General features: G+C 36.8%; 1 protein-coding gene across 2 annotated transcripts in view; it reads right to left on the bottom strand.

Annotated features, from left to right (window-relative positions):
• The window catches only part of gpsm1b (G protein signaling modulator 1b), a 31,212-nt gene extending 13,417 nt beyond the window's left edge, over positions 1-17,795 (bottom strand). The window contains exons 1-11 of one of the 2 annotated variants that reach the window (XM_088010922.1): positions 17,517-17,795; positions 8,702-8,923; positions 7,508-7,643; positions 7,216-7,358; positions 5,889-6,012; positions 5,032-5,147; positions 4,711-4,866; positions 3,945-4,053; positions 3,733-3,847; positions 2,006-2,076; positions 1,725-1,895 (exon numbers count right to left, since the gene is read on the bottom strand). In XM_088010922.1, coding sequence (XP_087867048.1) covers positions 1,725-1,895; positions 2,006-2,076; positions 3,733-3,847; positions 3,945-4,053; positions 4,711-4,866; positions 5,032-5,147; positions 5,889-6,012; positions 7,216-7,358; positions 7,508-7,643; positions 8,702-8,923; positions 17,517-17,578 — 1,425 coding nt within the window. In that variant the 5' untranslated portion in view covers positions 17,579-17,795. Of the gene's footprint in view, positions 1-1,724; positions 1,896-2,005; positions 2,077-3,732; positions 3,848-3,944; positions 4,054-4,710; positions 4,867-5,031; positions 5,148-5,888; positions 6,013-7,215; positions 7,359-7,507; positions 7,644-8,701; positions 8,924-10,335; positions 11,078-17,516 lie in introns of those variants that run through there. The other variant, XM_014976802.2, reaches the window with a different exon arrangement.
• Between the last annotated feature and the right edge of the window lie 593 nt (positions 17,796-18,388).

Below are 18,388 nucleotides of genomic sequence, written 5' to 3'. Positions count from 1 at the left end.
CCTCAGTGACTGCAATAATTGTCTGACATTTTACAGAGGGTACCAAGGAACTAATCCCCAATTGGTACACATTTAACACCACATAAAATCTACTAGGTTTGTGGATTTAAAAGACTCCCCCCCCTATTGTTAGCAAGAACACCAATGAAGCAAGTCTCTTTTTGTGATTTTAAAGTACCAAAGCTAAAAAAAAAAGTCAAATAAATGTCAAATTACGCTTAAAATATAAAAAATGCAAAATTTGAGCTCAAGCTCAAAATGCACAAAAATTGTCTGATTTTACGCCTCAGAGGCCCTAATTTGTGATCAGTCGGTTGGAAACTACAGATCTGATCTTTCTATCTGTGAACACCCCAGACTAAAACGATATCGGGTCAGACTGACAACAATATTCAGTGTGGGTGTTGTTATCACCAGAATAAGACTTGGCTATTTTCTATATTTTTGCATCAGTGGGTTGTTCATAAATAAGTCAGTGGAAATACAAAGAAGCTCTTCTGTTATCTGGTATGCATTAAAGTTCTTGTAATGATAACCAACGCATGGAGATTGATAGAACCACATGTGCCGTTTAGGTGTCTTTAGTGCTGCTCCTACAATGAGATGAAGCTTAACCCGTGGCTTTAGGAAGTCTGTGTTAAACATTTATTCACAGTGAAACAGGATCGAAACAGTTTACAACATTCTGGTGTTTACGCCTCTGACCGCATTCTCAACCTATGGGAGAAAACTGCCTTTTAAAAATTGTCCAATAAATAATTAAAGTGCTCTTAGAAAAAAAAAAAAAAAAGCTTAGAAAACACCAGAAAAATATGAAATTCAATTTCACACCCTTCTGTCTTTCCACTACACACTCTAAGATTAATTTAAATGTGTTAGAATATATGATCAGAGTCCATTTTTATCAGGTCATCCACCCAATCTTTTAAAGATAAAAGTATAGCTATGGTTATATTATCACTTTATTTAAACTATAATCGCTATTCCCACATTTTCTGTCTGTATTTGTTCTGCAACAGAGCGTTCAATAAAATCTAAGATTTCTAGCCCAGAAGCAAAGCATCAGAAGTTATAGAAATAAGGTGGATAAATGATTAATGATTGTTACAGAAAGCTTCCATAAAGCATCCATAAATTTATGAACAGAAAATTCATGAATTCAAAATCAATGACTTTCATATCGAGTTGGACACAGCTGATATTTTCTTTGAAAACAAAAATTGAATACGCATAAGTGACATTTTAGCATTTTTAAATGCAGCTGAAAAGGAAAAAAAGGAAACTATAATTGGACATGTAAAGGAGCAATTAAAATTTGCAGCAACTCATTTCAGATGTATTTAATTTTCTTAAATATAACCTGCATTATTTTAGTGTAGTTGAAGATTTTCAGCAAAGCAGAAACCGAAAGATTCAACAGCTTTAAAAAACTGAACTGTTTCAGAGAAATTATTGTCTTACTTGAGTGTAAATCTGTAATTATATTCATATCCACTTCATGGAAATGGTAGTAAAAAAGTACATTTGTTATTGAGAGTTCTTAAAGAGAGACTGGAACCAGATGAAATCGACGTCAGCAGGTCGGAGCTTTACAAATTTGGCAATTGGAAACCAACTACAAAATCTCTAAAAATGTTGCTAAGCTAGCTAAGCTGTAGCTAGCTTAGCGAATGTGTTTTTTAATCATAATAACATGATAAAATAGTAAAGGTGTGACTACTTACGGACACTGGAGGTGTAACTTGAACGGTGATATCATCGGTGTCAACAGGGGAGTCCAACCAGGGCCTTTCATCAGACGACTGACTGTCCGGGTAACCTTTTCTTTTACCAGGTTGCGACAGCTGATTCCTGGATCTTCTCTGAATATTTTCCATGCTTTGGTTGTCACCGTTCTGTGGCAACGCAGATGAGCAAGAGTATAAAAAAAATAAAAAAAAACAAAAAAAACAGTAAAAAACAAAACATATTTCAGCAGCAAAACATGTGAGATTAGACACACCACCTTGTCTGAGGAGTACTTCCATAGTTCTACACTGTCCATGCTGTTTCTCTTGGTGATTTTGGGTCTGGCTCCTGCAAAAAAAAAAAAAGTTATGTAAATAAATGTTACATCACAGTTCAGATGTGATATTTAGCAACATTAGAGACTCACACTGTCTTAAATGAACCAACTTGGGCTGAAAGCTGCCATCTGTTTATCTTTTTTCACCCCACTAGACAGTAATTTCAGCGGTGGTCTCATGATGACCAATGTGGGTATGAGGGCAAACAACCAGGCAGACAAACTAAATAAAGCATCTGTTTGCCAAGCTGTGATTCCAAAGCTAGAAATGTCTGATGTGGGTGTCAGTTTCTACCCTGAGGTGGGTTCATGAATGCAGACACTATGCAGACCAGGAGGACTGAAGAGATTTCTCAGCTTCTGTCTATATTTATTTTTTTTTAGGAAGCTCAAATGCCCAAATTTGTGAACAGCTGAATCATTTGATTTGATATAGAAAGTTATGTTTAGCCTCAGTTCAGACATAACACAGACACCATCCTGCTTCAAGTTGGTTTTAAACTTCATGTAGCCAATTTGTGTACATAGAGGTTAACTGTGAAAACAGCAAAACTAAAAGGGGATTATATAAAATATTGAGTGAAACACGTTTTAGAACTGTGTTAAATGCATCTTCTCCTAATTTACAATGATCACAAAAGTTTGTTTAGCCACAGAATAAATAAACTTATTTTTTTTACACATTTTCAAGAGGCAGTGGCTTCTCTAACTAAAAGGATCTTGCCATTAAATGTCCTACTTGAGCAAATCGCTTGATCCACGCTTCAAAATTAGAAAAACAAAGATGCACCAAAAAACAAATTGTTGACTGGAATCAAATAATTTTCAGCTTCATTCCTTACTGCTTAACAGTCAGAAACTCAAAAATCCTACATTTCTACAATTACAGAACACACAATACACAAGTACAACACTTTTGAGGGTAGAACTTGTTACTGTAGAAAAAAGACTCAGCAGGTTTTTGTTTTGTAATGCGTTTAAAATAAAGTATTTAATATACAACAGTATTTTTTATGACATATTGAGAGATTGCTTCAGTTTATTTGGGCCACTTAGGCAGAACGTTTGGCCAGTCAGAGGAAGGTTGAATGTAATGCAGATGAAAAGTGTTTTATTGTTTTGTTTTTTTTACCTTTAACCTCTGTCAGGGAACACAATACTTTTGGAAATGTTGGTAGCCTATTAGAAATATCAGCTGAAATATGAATCTACATTTTTAAGGTAAATCATATGGAAATTACTGTTCGAGTAAAATCAGCCTTGCCAAACATCAAAAAAAGATGGTGAAGATTATGTTTTAGGGACCGCTTTAACGCACGGGGCATGAAACAAGCAATGCTCTTATCATGAATAATTACTGCTAAAAGCAGTAACAGGCTACAAAAAGAAACATTTACAGTGCTCTTCTCAAAATGTCTTGTATTATGCTTGTGAAATAGAAATTTGTGCCAGCAGGTTGGGATACAGAGGTCAAGATATAACATTCTGATTAGTGCACTTAAAAGGACTGAACCTCATTACAAAATTACATGTTCTAATAAAAACTTTTACCTCAACTTAAAGAGTCGGCCACTAAAACATACACTTGCCTTACATCTGTGAAAAGTACTTGAAAAACCAATAGACGTCCATATTTCTTAAAAAGCAGTCTACTTCCTGGGTGTTACCTTGCATCTCAAACTCCGAACTGGAGGGAGAAAGATCACTTTCACTGACTCCCAAAGCCTCCATCAGCTGCTCCACATTCATCCTGGCTGTTAGCTCCCCGTTTCTGTCTCCAATCTGAGGATAACAAAGAGGCAATAAGACAGAGGGGGTTCGAGAAAATGGCTTCACACCGGACTGCATTGGACTGCTGAGATTTTTTAAAGTGTCCTACTTCTTTAGAGATGTCCAGGTGTTTTCGGGCGTAGTGGAGGGCTTGTTTGTGGTTTCCCAAAGACACGTATGCATTTCCTAGGCTCCAGCAGGCACGACCCTCGCCAACTCTATCAAAAACAAAACCAACACAGACTAACTCAATCATAGTCAAGTTAAGCATTTTCGTTAATAATCATGACTTGTTTTTTGTGGTATTCAATGACGAACACTATTACTCCAGCAAAACAAAAATAAAAAATGTTCCAACATCTGCCATGCCTGTTTAGTCCATTATTTGATCTTGTCATTTTGCACTAAATTACATAAAAGTTGGAAATGCCTCAAGATCATTCTGATTTTTTGCTGTCAAGTCTATTAAATAAAAAAGGAAATCATAAAGTGATGGATCTAAACGGGACAAAAAGAGATTTTTTCACTCACTTTTCACAACCACATGTGGCGAGGAATGAAACTGAACCGGCAGCCGACCCAAATGAGATACAGACAGACATGTCTGAAAAAAATACTTTTGTCTTGTTTGCATTTTCAACACTGCAAATTGTGAGTCGATTTGCTGTTAGCAGCCATGTCCCATAAAAACACCACTTAACATAAAAAAAAAAAAACATGACACACTGACTTCCTTTGTGTGGATCTTTGGTTGTTGGCATTATGTTTTACTGTTTATTAACGTGATAATATGAGATCCTGCTATTGTCGATCCTTTAGTTATATGGAGAATCCCAATAAATGCATTCATGACACCTGGTATTTTTTGCGTTTACCTGTCATTGAGCTCCTGGGCTATGCACAGATGTTTCAGGTGGTAGTCTACAGCCCTCTCATATTGTTGCAGTAGTGTGTAAGTGTTTCCCAAACTGTAGCATGCTTGAGCCTCCATCACTTGGTCCCTCAGCTGCCGGGACAGCTGCAAAGTTTTTCTGAGATGGGAAACAAGAGAATAGGTAAGGGGAAGAAAAAACGCGACTGAAGAGATGGATAGATGGAAATCCTTTAGCTTTTAATGGGTTGGGACATGCATCGGGATTAACCCAGATTCACTTTGATGTTCCTCCAGTAGATGTGAGACTGCACTCTTTCTTCACCTGTAATATTCAGTGGCTGTGTTGAACTGTCCCAGGAATATCAGGGCATTGCCAAGATTGCTGTAAGCTCGACGTTCAGCTGCTTTGTCCCCAAACTCCTTCGCGATGGATAACCGCTGTAAATGACAGAACAACATGCTCAAAAACCATTTTTCAGCACTTTGCATTTCATCTTACCAATATTAAAACATTTAGTCCATACGTTATTGGCTTTATTTGATCACCTTTTTTTTTTTTTTTTCTTGATGGAGCATACACAAGTAAAAGTAGCTCGACTGTTAAGCTATGCTGGGCCTCTTTCTATTACCTAAAAAAGGGGTTTCTGCAGCACTAGTGGATCAAATCACCCCTTTATTTCCTTTTACAGGCACCATGTTCTGCTCTGTTGCATCCTGATAGATTTGTAATAGGAAAGGCGGGCTTCTCACAAAAGAAAAGAAAAGGTTTCAAATAATGAGTGACATGAAAACAAGACGAGTTACTGAGCTACACTTTTCAATGAATCATCACAAAACCAATTTTCGTCTTGTTTCAGTAAGTAGAACACTTTCTGCATGCTAAGGCAGATTTTGCTACGCAGAACAAAATGCATTCAGTTTAGTCTTACCCTTGCATTTATCAAAAATGCATACTTTTGTTTTTTGCTTTAAGAAAAGCACATATGTAAATGATAACTTTAAAATAAATTCCACAAATATCAGTCCCCTCCTCCTCCTAGATGAACTGATGGGCCAAAGTATTTTGCAAGTAAAATTTTAGTCAACCTCACATTTAAACATGACAAAGTCCTATGAGGAACGTCTCTCAGCAGGAACAAAACTCATACTGTATTGTTTGTCTCTGAGTTGACCTCTCACCTGACGGTGAAACTTAATAGCTTCAACAAAGTTCCCCAGCAGGTAGTGGGTATTTCCCAGGTTTCCGTACGCTCTCCCCTGAGCTGCTCGATCGCCAAGTTCTTTCACCAAGCACAAGTTCATCCTGCAGTAACAAGAACAGCCACTAGTAAAATGATTAAAAAGACATTTATCAGGGAATATCTTCGGTGTCCTTTCCATTTTTATACTGTTTATTTTTACATGTACTAGAATGTTAATCTATACAGTTGAAACCAAATATTTACATAAACGATAGAGAAAGACAAGCTTTTTTTCTCCTCACAATCTTGCATGAAAACAAACCATAACATAAGTCTAGATTATTTAGGGTTACAAAGATTATTTGTATTGACTACAAAACAGAGTACGGTAATGGGAACACATTTTTTTCTCCAAGATTTTTTGTTTTGCTCAAATTTAAAAATGTGTATTGGCCTTTAAGTTATATGACTAAGAAAATAAAATGCTCTGGATAAAGAAAAATTTTAGTAGTTTTTCCCTTTTACTTATAGATGCATTAAAGTCTCTTTAAGTTATCCCTTTAATTTCTCCCTTTAATCTTTTACCTGTTTTTATCCCCATTTTATTTCCTCGCATTTTTTTTTTCTTTGTTTTACATGTTCCCGTCTAATTTTACATCATGTATTTCTACCTCATTATGCAAATGAGGATGGGTTCTGTCTTAAGGCTTCAACTTCTGTCTATTGGTTGGTTCTCATTACACCTTGCAGGTCCTCAGTGGATGTTCTGGGCTCATTTATGATATCCATGAACATTTGTAGCACAATCTATACTTGTCTAAACAGGTAGGAGATTTTCTTTAGGGGGGAGTGACACTGTGGAGTATTTATGAACATTCAGTATGTAGCTAGAGCTCCTTGGATTTTTGCATAAGATGATCATTTAAATTATCATTTTAGAACATTTACACTGAAGACCACGTTGTTTCTTCAGCCACTAATTTATTACATGTAAACTGTATATAGTAAACAGAAAATTTTATTTTTAATAAAATTTTGTAACAGTTCACGTATTTTGTACATTTTTAAGCAATTACTCATAATTATATTAGATAGCTTAACATGTTTAATTCTGAAAGCTTTTGCCATTTTTGCTTTATGCTGAAAACATCATTTAAAAAAAAAGCCCAAAGTCTTACCTCCAACATGAGGTAAGAGTGTGTACAACTCTTAGTCCTCAGTTGTTATTCAAACAAATGGTACTACCTGCTACCGTTTAAGCTCAATAACAAAAAACAAATACGCAATAATGCAAAACTATAATTGGATATGTTATTAATACATACTCGTAAAAGCCTGTAGCCTTCTGCAGTGTCTCTCTGACATCAGAGGGCAGCTCGCCTGGCTCCTGGGTGCAGCCCCACAGCTGCTGTTTGCCCTTTGCATGAAACACGTTTCCAATGTTGTACAGTGCTCTCGCTTCTCCAACCTGCAGCATTACAGTAAGAAGAGACAAGTTGGATCACGAAGCATATGATCCTGAATACTGTGCTTGTTTAAGTCATTTTCATTACAGTCCAAGACGGGTTAATTGTGTTTATGCATCTCTGTTAATCAGTACACGGTGCAACACTTTACCTTGTCGCTCTGCTCTTGAGAAATATCCAGATGTCTTTGGCAGCAGACAACAGCCTCGTCAAAACGCCCCAACACTTTTAAAGTGTTACCAAGGTTACCGCTAGCTTTTCCTTCTCCAATTCTGTCACCTATGGTTCTGAGAAAATTAACAACACATTTCTACATTCGCAATCTGGAACAAAAATAACTTTCGGATGTTAATCAGCACGTCAAATAATTAGTATTAAGGTATTAAAATGCAGTTCGTTAGACATGTTGTATGGTATGTATGCAGTTTATCTGCTTAATTCAGGGATCAAGTCCCAGTGCTCCCCAGTGAGACTGTAATGTAACAAGGTAAATCTCCCAGGGGTGTTTAATCACTTCCCTGCTGAAGTACCAGCTGCACTCACTGTAGGAGACCAGATTACTAACGAGCTAAATATCCTGCTTGTAGTCAACTTTTACTATAAAATATTTCTCACGGTCTGACTCAAAGTCAATAACTTAGATTTTCTTATTCTCTGCTCGTTTCCAACTGTGCAATAAAAATCTGTAAAAAGAGTGACCCGAGTTCAGGTCAGGTTGGAGAAATTCTGTATGCAGTGTACTATGGATTCTCTCACGTCTTGGTCTGTTTCTAGGCAAAATAAATTAAATAATAACACAGCGGAAGGAAGGAAGGTGAAGAAAGCAAAAAAGCAAGGACAGAAGGGAGGGAAGGATGCAATGAAGGAAGTAATGTGAAGAAATAAAGATGCAAAGGGAAGAAAAAAATATGGAAGGATGCAGGGAAAGGACACAAGGTAATAAAGTCTGGAAATAAGCATGATTTTCCTTTTCTATATTTATTTATATCTTAAAAATACTGAATTCATGTTTCATATGCAGTAACCCTGAGAGCGTAAAACATCTATAGGCCAGTAATTGGCGCAAAATCTCATCAATGAAACTGACCGGCTGACCCAGCTTTACCTTTCACCACCTTTCACTCTCCTTTTTGTATCGAATGTAGATGTCTACACAGATAGCATCTATAAATGTATATGTGACTTACAATTATAACTACTGAAGTACAAATGTTTACACTTTTTATAAAAAAAACTACACTGTGTTGCATACTTTAAACGAAAATTTTTGTTCATTTTGTTAGTAATATACCAAAAGCATATTTGCGTTCAGCTAAAGCAACTGTAAATGTAACTGACTGTTCACCTGGCCAGGGTTAGGTCATGTCTGTGGTATTCCAGGGCTTTTCCATACTCCTTGAGGTAGAAGTAGGCATTGCCAAGCTGGCTGTAGATGGCACTGAGGGTCTTCAGGTCTTCTGTGCCGACTTGCACGGCTGCTTCAAAGAACGCTGTTCCTCCTTTAAAGTCTCCCGCCTTGCACAGCCGCTCACCTTCCAAGGCCAACTCCAAACAAGAGGCCTCCATTCTGAAAGATGGAAACAAGTCAGATATCAGCTCACATGTACCTGGTCTACACTATGCAGCCCAGGACCATTTACAGTAACACAGATGCTACTGAAGTGGAGGTGCAACATCTTAAGCTGGTGGTATCACTATGACAACAGGTTCTGTAGTCATTTCTGTGGACTGTTGCCTTAGCAACTCTGTCTAAGCTCAAAGCTGAACCCCCATGAGAAGATGTTGCACTTTTCACTCATCAGTGTTTGCATCAGTTTGCCTTCTGGAGCAACACAGCCGTCCTTCAGTGACGCAGCAAATGGAATTGAAAGCAACCTTGCTTTCTACTATGAGCAGCACATTAGAGCTTAAAAGACCTTAAAAGGTCAACTTTCCTTGCAATATCAATGTGTGCAAAATCGCAATTGTAAAATGCTAATGAGAGAACTATTACTTGTTTGGCTTTTACACTTCAATTTCCATGTTTTTTGATTATGACTGTCAGTTTGGCCATGTGTAGGAACTTTCCCATGCTTCGATTCTGACATCTCATACAGATTCTAATGCTAATATACAGTACATGCAAATATTGTAAAGATGAGAAAAGAAGTAGACCGGTGGAGCACCAGCAGCTTAACATCCACAAGCCATTTCATGTTCTCCATTATTTCTGAGCCCTACTTGGCCTATCAGCAAGTGAAATTAACAAGCTGATATTCTTTCATGGTTCCTACAGCAAAGTAATGTTAGACTTTACTCCCAAAAAAAAGGTATGTTTTTTTTTAAGTTCTTTTAATAGGATTCCAGAGAAAGTACTGAAGATTATTTTCAGGCTGTATGAAGCATAGAGTTGCTGAACAATGTCTGAAAAGAGGCTTCTACACAATTCCCTCGCTTGTAAGAGAGACAGATATGATTTTATATAAATGTAAATGAAAGGAGGGGTAATGTCTTTTTGTTAATTTGACAGAATATTTGCAGCTTTTCAGTTTTACATAAAAGTAATTGCATCTTTATGATGGTATGTTTACAAAGGATCATCTTCACAGCTTGAGAATCTTATATCAGACAACATCTAATCCAGAATTTATAGGAAGCTTTTCAGTTTCGCTGTATCCCTAAAGGGTATAGCGTTGAATACAGAGTTAGGCGGTGGATGTCCTTGAATTTGATCTGTTTTCCAAAGAGCCTTATTCCAAAGAAGAGAATAAGGATGAGGTTTCTTATGCATTCTTAGAACGTTTGAAGGATGTCTTTGAATATTCAGTCCATGGTTCCTACACTAAATTTATGACTCAGCTTTTCATTAACATTAATTTGCATAAACATCATTATCTGATTAAATTCTCTCTACTTGTCCAAATCATAAATCACAGTGCTAGATGTGATTCAAAATCTTACATCAAAGTGCTAAAATGACCCCATCCACATAAACAGCACCTGTGTTTTTGCTTTGTTCGCATCTTATCCACATACACCTGGAGCTCCAAGCGCAAAGGCTTTAGCATAGACTGTGGTCGGGGTCCATGGTGGACAAGTCTGCACACGGCTCTCTCTGCTCCAGTCAGAGGACACGGCTCCATTGTGATGAGAGTAATGTTTAAGAAAATTCCCCAACTAAAAAATTTAAAATATCAGTTTTGTTTTTTGGTGGGGGTGGGGGGTGTTACACAAAGTTGATTTTCCAAAACTGAAAGAAGAAAAACAAAAGCACCAGCTGTCCTTCCATACAAATCCCACAGAGCCTCAAATCGCTCCACCAAAATCCAGAAAGCTGGAAAATGTCCAGCAATGCGCAGACGTTGGAACTGAAAGTCATGGCCACAATCCAAGAACAATCAGCAATAACATCCACTTTGGAAGTCTTGATGCCTGTTCCAAAAAAAGACTGAATAGCTCCATTTTTAAGCCAAAACAGTCAAAAGGGAATCGTTTTAAATTCGACAAAAAATCAGCACCAGATATGGATTGCAAAAAATAATATAAAAAAAACTCTTCAGAAGTCTTCAAAAATGATTCATTTTGTCTATTGAAAAAGTCTCCTGGTGTTCTTTCTGCTGTTACTATGCATAACCAAAATGAATCCTCCTCTTTTCCTCTTTATCTTAACATAAAATGTTCCAGGTTACAGCAGAGATGGGCTCAGTTACACTACAACTACAGCATTACTTTTAAACTTGCCCGCTGTCCCGTTCAGAAAGAGAAAAGGAATGAGAGGAACATAACTATCCAGTGACCTGCACCTTCTTACTAGAGTTCAGTGAAGTGAGTGGCCCACAGTAATCCACCCATCTGCTGACCCGAGCACAAAGATAATTAGGTCAACAGCAAAGACGGACTTAATTAAGGCCTAAGGACCTATTGAATGAATACATTGTGGCAAAATAAACACAAATGCGAGGATGTCATCGGGGTTAATGTAGAAAAGGTTTAATTGGAGAAAACATTATGCCAAAACCTAATATTCTCACACATCAGGTCAGAAGAAACTCAGAATAAAACTACCTTAACATTGCAAGGCTTACAGCGAATCTGTCAGAGTTACACAGGAAGCGAAATAAAATATGGGATAAATCATGGAAATCCGACTGGCTTACCTTGAGAAAACTTCAAATTGTTATAACTGTTGCTGCAGGCAGAGGGAGCGAAGAACAACTGATTTTTCTTAATCAACATTTTAACCAACTCACTATATGGTTTTAAGGAAAAGCTGCATTTGCATAACATTACTGCAGCAGCCCTAATAAGTGGTAAATTATCCATTTAACTTTTCAACTAATACACACCACAGTGCAGGACTCTATAATTCAATCAAAAGCTCAATAGTCCACCTTTCTCAAACTAATGGTGTACCTCTGAGGTTAGTACTGAGTCCTTCACTTTGTGTCGCACTTGAATGTCCATCTATTATCAAACACACTTATCCTTGCATTAAGTCTTTCCTCCATTTTAGGGCTAAAAAGCAACTGGTTGCTGCTACAAGTTTTATACGAGCATGCAATCTTTGGGCATGTTTGGACACCTGCTACAAAGCATTAGTCACTGCGCTCTGTTTGCCATGGAGCTCCAGGACTTATCACCAATCTCTCACAGGGTTGCATGTTCAGGTTCGATATGTCCTCCAGCGACTTCCAGTTTACAAGGCTGTTAGAGCGCAGCCTTGTAAACTGGCTTATTTAGCTCCTGTCCTTTGTACATACAATACATCAACTTCAGTTGCACGAAACATTATTATCAGCATCAGAGATTTTTTTGAGAAGTAGTAATTTCAGTTTACTGCTCAACTCTTTTGAATCAACTGCAAACTGGTCTCAAATGGAAGAAGCTAGTCTCAATTAATTTAAGGCATGCGATATTGGATGCTAGTGTTTTACATGATTGAAACCATGTACTGCTGTGAGTCTTGGCCAGGGAATCCTTGTGGGAGCGATCGTAAATCTCAATGGGATATTCCTCAAAGAAAAGGTTAAAAAAAAAAGCTCTCTGTGCATTCAACACCCTTTATCCTAATATGTGCAATGTACAAAATGAGACTGGCTACACGCTATTGTGTTTTTTTTTTCTTAATTAGAAACATTCAGTAATAAAATACAACAGCATTCTTTAATCAAACTGAATATCAGGGTGTACTAGATTAAAACAATGTCGCGTCAGATTCAGGCTTCACAGGTAACATTGGAACGTCACTTTCATTACAAAGACAAGGTTAAAAAAATAATGTGCTTGGAAATTATTAAATAAGTTGACGGCAATAAAAAAGTCTTTAATGTGGAAATTATGCAGATCAGATTACCACTGCGGGGAACAGTCCTCAAAAATGTGCAAAGTCCAATTCTAAGAACACCAAAAATAGTAAAACAAATATTTTTACTAGTGGAACTCTTACATGGATACTCTGAGGCTTTGAAATTAAAATTCCAGTAAGAAAAACAGATGGTAACACTTCACAAAAAAAATAAAAAATAAAATATGCTCACAAAAGCCTCGACTGCGTCAAGGCTACAAGAACAAAATAGAAGATGCAGCAGGCATTAGCAGCCGTAGCCTGAGGGAGGAAAGCCACAAGGCCAATGAAAGAACATAATGTTACAAAAGAACACGTTTAAAAACCCCAGTCTAGTCTCTTCTATGCAAGAAACAAAAATCAAGTTAGTTGACAAAGAAGTTTAAACTTTTGTGATGTTAGCTTTTTTTTTTTTTTTTTTTTTTTTTCCAAATGAAGCAAGAACTCAAATATTCTATAGTGGTTAAACTCTCAAAAGCTTGCATAACTTTGACAAATCCACAGAGCTTAGAAAGTGAAAAGGCTAAGAAAATATTTTTTAAAAATGTGATGTCGAGCACTATCCCTTCTGCAGTAAAATGGAAAGAATGTAGAAATGAATAAAAGTGGATTACAGGGAACAGAACATGAATATTATTGCAGTTAATAAAAGAGGTTCTATTTCAGAAAAAGACAAAAATGGAAGAGAAATAATTCATGTCAAACACAACAAAATAATAAAATATGTAAAAAAAATAATAAATAAATAACACTTGTGCTGGAGAAATAACATCAAAGACAAAACAAAAGCAACAGAAAGACCAAAATCACTGTGAAACACATACACAGATTTGTGAGCACATAAAAAAGAAAAAAGTTAAGACAACAAAACACTGACCAATTTCTTTGTTCTCTATGGCAGGACTTTATTGGCTTTCAGTCTTTGTGGTTTGAGTTACATCAGATATGAGCAGAAAGCTCTCCCCTTTTATCCTCTAATGAACACTTAAAAGTGAGCGTTTGTGTCACACTTATGTCTGTAAACTTTCCAAAAGATAGAACAAAATTGCTTGTGAAAGAAGCTGGTTAGAGGCAAGTCTATGAATGTTGCCCAGTCAAAAGCAAATCCCCTTGTAAAAGCTATATAGTCAAGTTATCACCAAACTAAAAATAGTGTCTCTCACAGCAAGTTTAAGAGGACGCATTGGTTCTTAATTGCTGTATTTTTTTTTATATAAAAATGCCTCAATTATTAAAATGTTCATGTTTTATTACCATAGCAGGCAGAAATCATTTTACTTTTCAATATGAAGCAATTTCAACCCTACAATTGGGATCTTTTTTTTTTTTTTTTTTTTTTTTTGACTGTGCACTTAATTATTTTCATTATTAATCCTGTACATGCTGGTGTATGTCAGCCGTAATAAAAATCAGTCAATGGAGGGTTTGCGATTTGGCAAATCAATTTGAATAACGTTTGTAACACCACTGTAGCATCTGTCAGTTGTAACAAAGTATTAGCATAAGACAGAAGATCCTTCTGAGAAAATATAGTTCAAGACATTTCTATAAAGACAGTAGTAGGCCTATATTTTAGAGAATACTCAAATTGTCATTTCCACTTAATAAACAGTCTATATACACCGACTGTTCTGGTGATTAACAATTTTAAAAAAAAAATCTTTTTCTACTATTTCATTTTAAAAAGCTCCACATGACTGTTGGCATGTCTATGAAACCCTGTGCTCAGAGTAGTAATACAGCCATAATTACAGTCTACCATGGCCAGTTGTCAGGGGAACTAAAGAAAAACTCCAGGAATGTTTTTCCTCACGCAGTATTTTTCTCTCAAAACAGAGCCTCTTTCTTCTTTTCTTCAAATCTCCTGTAAAGGTGCACTTCGCCACCTTGTCATTGTGTTTCGTCTCAGCCATGTTTTCAGTGCCTGAATTATTTGGAATAGGATCAAAAATATGTCCTTCACGTTTCTGAAAGGAAATTATGTAAAAATGAGAAGAAAATATGTTCTCTCAGGAGTTGTTCCAAAATCTAAAAAGCAGATAAAGTATCAAATTTGAGAGAGGATGTGGTTTAAAACATGGTGATTAAATGTTAATACGTTTAGTAGGAAGCAAGAATGCCAAGCTGCTATTCCCTCAGCTGTTTGTTTCTCTGAGTGCATTTCTGACCATAAAACATGACATGATTGTATCATTGATTTTTTTATGATGAGGCTTTTATTGGCTGCTTGCTTCGGCTTACAGTGTTTATTAGAAAAGTAGCTAATACTGAATGTTTAAGGAGTTTAAAGTGTCTTGCATAGCTTAAAATGTTTCCAATGTAACCAAGGATCTCAAGCTCTGGTCAAAGGACCACATGTATTATTTTCGTTCCCTTTAGGGGGAACTCTGTGGAAATTTTGACACCAACCATTTACAAGGTAACGCCAAAGTTTAAACGCTGTTGGAGTTAATAAGCAGACTGCAGCTACAAACAGAAAAATCCCACGAGATGCAAAATATATTGAGAAATCTGAGTATGATTTAAAGTGGACACCAGTAGCTTTAAAGCTAGAATACGTATGCAGCATTTACAGCAAATACAATTTAAGACTATTCCTCTTGCAAGCTGGAAAGCCAAATTATAAATTCATGTGCTCAGATTAAGGCTAACGGCTATTAGCAATACAACCCAGCTAATCTTGGACCAGCTGCCTCGATCAAAGTTTTAAAAAGTTAGGGTTTCAAAATCACTTATTTTTTATTTAATTTTACTTATTTGGATTAAAACTCCCGTTCTCTCCTTCCCCAATCTACCAGCATTCCTCTTTTTTTCTTGGTGACAAGACCAACAAACGTTGCTATTAATGAAAAACAAGGATGGTGTGATATAGGTAAAGTAACATAACACACCATTCTTCTTAAAGTAACAGTGTTTTAACACCAAATCTGACAAGCTACTAGTAACCTACCAAGTGAAGGCTGGATATCCATAAAGATAATCTGATTGAGAAACTAGTTAATATCACTCTAGTAGAGCTGCTCTTTAAGGACAGGATCTAAAATAGTAAAACTCTGCACAAAAGGCACTTGGAAAAAAAAACTAAATTTAACAAGTGTTCATTGTACGTTTTTGCTTTTGTATCAAAAACAGAAAAAATAAATGTAAACAGCGCCAATAGTTGCTATGTTACTATATACGTTACTCACTGTGTAGCATGAAGCACAATAGCTGCCTTTTTTGTTTAAAATACACACTGTTAGATCATGTTGTACATCTTTGTTTGATGTTTGCCTATACAAAGTAATATATTATTTTAACTGTGACAATTTCATATTGACCAATGCCTCTTAAAAGTAGTTATATTTCATGACGGTAAACAATAATGATACATGTAAACTGAAATGGGTTTGGATGAAGTAAGTGTTTGAAATATTTAATGAGGTATTGTTAATAGCATGAAATCTTACAGTCTGTTGCTATTGCTACTGTATATTGCACTCTTTAAAGTTGATGCTTCGATACCGTGAATTATATATATTGGGTATTTTAATTTTTTTTTTAAATGTTTTTAACTTATTCAGCGAAAATTGCAGTTGATCTTTGAACCCATAAAGTTGTTGATACCACTGAATTGAAAGTACTGAATTGAAAGTCAATCTTTTTCTTTTTATGCTTTCAAAAGGATTGTACAGGCTACGCATTTTAATTACACAGATCGTTTTGCAAAACCAAAATCACATTGTGGCACTGCACTGTTCACTGTCTGCTCCACAGATTAGGCTGCCTGGAATGTTAATTGAGTGTTGACTTGAGATGTGACATTCATAAAAGCCTGCAAGGTTGGTGTGCCCCCCTGACAAAATGACACACAAATTATAAATAAGCGTGCTAATCACAGCAATGCTGTTTTCCCCTCTAATTTTACCAGCATATGGGGGTGGACACATGACCTTTCCACAGTGAGTGTGCATGTATTGTCTGTAGCATCCCAAAACAAGGTTGAGACTTAAATATGATGATACCAGGAGGATTACTGTTGGCAAACAATGGAAGAAGCGTCTGCCAGCTGAAAGTCAACATGTTGGACCTCGTTTTTCCCTTACATCTTAACAGCCACTCACCATTTATCAGGGCTTGTTTTATTACCCAGAGGCATAGTAATTAACCCAGAGGCATGATTATTAAGCCCTATGACTGGGAGTTTGTCTGTGACGCTATACTGATAATTAGAGGTGACATGATTAGCCTAATGGTTGACAAAACAAAATGAGAGGCAAGTAACTTACAAACACCAAGGACTGGAGGACTAAGGAAACTTCTAGACAAAATGTGCTTATATGCAAAAACGAATGACGTTTTTGCATATAAAAACGGGCTTTTAATTTTAAAAAATTAAATATACTTTTAAAAATAAAATTATACTTAAAAATTAAGTATATTGGCTTTTTTTTTTTTTACATGGTCCAGCTAACCCAAAGCCATATCTAGATGAAGTCCAACCTGTGGACTGTCTGTCTCTGCAACATTCCTCCGACGTCCACATCTTCCAAGGCTCCTCTCAGTCTGTACATTCCAGCCACAGCGGCTCAATGATCCGAGCCAGGAGGGAAGGCTTGGAGCTCGGCTCTGGCTGCTGCTGCTGCTGCTCTGGATGGGTCTTTTTAAACGAGTCGAAAGCTGCTGGCTGGACGAGGTTCCCCCAGACTAGCTCCTCCTTAAGCAAAGCCCTGAGCTGGCAGCTTCTTCTATTCTCCCCTGTGTTTCTGTCCCTAAAACCGCTTTACATCCATGTGGTTTATCACAAAGTAGATTATCGGCCCCCTTATATAAATGTATGTCTACCAAGGGTTCTTACCTTGAGTGCAGCCTCTTGGTGGCCAAGTCTTGTTCCACACCGTTAGCAGCCGACTGAGCCATGGGAGAGCTGCGAATCTGCCTGACTCCAAACCTGCTTCCTCCCGCTGAAGACCCCGTTACAATCACTTCCTCCAGAGGCAGAGACCTTTTCTTCTTTCTTGAGGCGTGCCGCTCCTCTGCCCCTCCCTCTCTGCCTCTCGCTATTCTCTACGCTTTCTTCATTCACCACAGTAATGGCAGCCTCCACGGAAGTGACTCCCTGTGCAAATAAGCTCGAGACGCACGTAGCCCCTCCCCCTCAGCCACGTCACGTGTTGGATAGTTTGCTCACATTTTGTTGTTATGCCGAGTTATTCATGGTTTTACAAGCACATTAGATCCTTTTAGACAAAACGAAAATGAAACTGTATGTCCAAACGTAATATTTATCATTAAGTTGTGGCTTAAATCAAACTAGGAATACCAGAAAATATATTTTATATGTTTTCTTTACCATCGTGCTTTATCCTTCACTACTAAAACAATTTGTGTTCAGAAATGTGTGGCAAAGGCAGAGAGCAGGGTGTTAAGGTTATCCCAACAAAAATATGTTTTAAAAGCACTTTTTAAAAACATATATTTAACATTCATATTTATATCTTTATTTTTGTCTGTCAACGTTTTATAATCCAGCAGAAAGATTTTTATTACAAGCACAACATTCACACCCAGACACTTTTATAAGAAAGCCTTTGTAATATTATTAATCAAATTAATGAAATTATGTGCTAGCTGGTATGGGTAATGGATAATAATAATGGATAATGGATAATGTTTTACAGGGATAATGTTACAACCCCAACTCCCTATAGGGCTGTGCACCATTTACGT

This window comes from Poecilia mexicana, unplaced genomic scaffold (genome assembly GCF_051168715.1).
Source record: "Poecilia mexicana isolate PSO_F unplaced genomic scaffold, ASM5116871v1 scaffold_12, whole genome shotgun sequence".
Classification (NCBI taxonomy): Eukaryota; Metazoa; Chordata; class Actinopteri; order Cyprinodontiformes; family Poeciliidae; genus Poecilia; species Poecilia mexicana.
The sequence above is the reverse complement of the archived record's forward strand: the minus strand, read 5'-3'. Positions and strand labels throughout refer to the sequence as shown.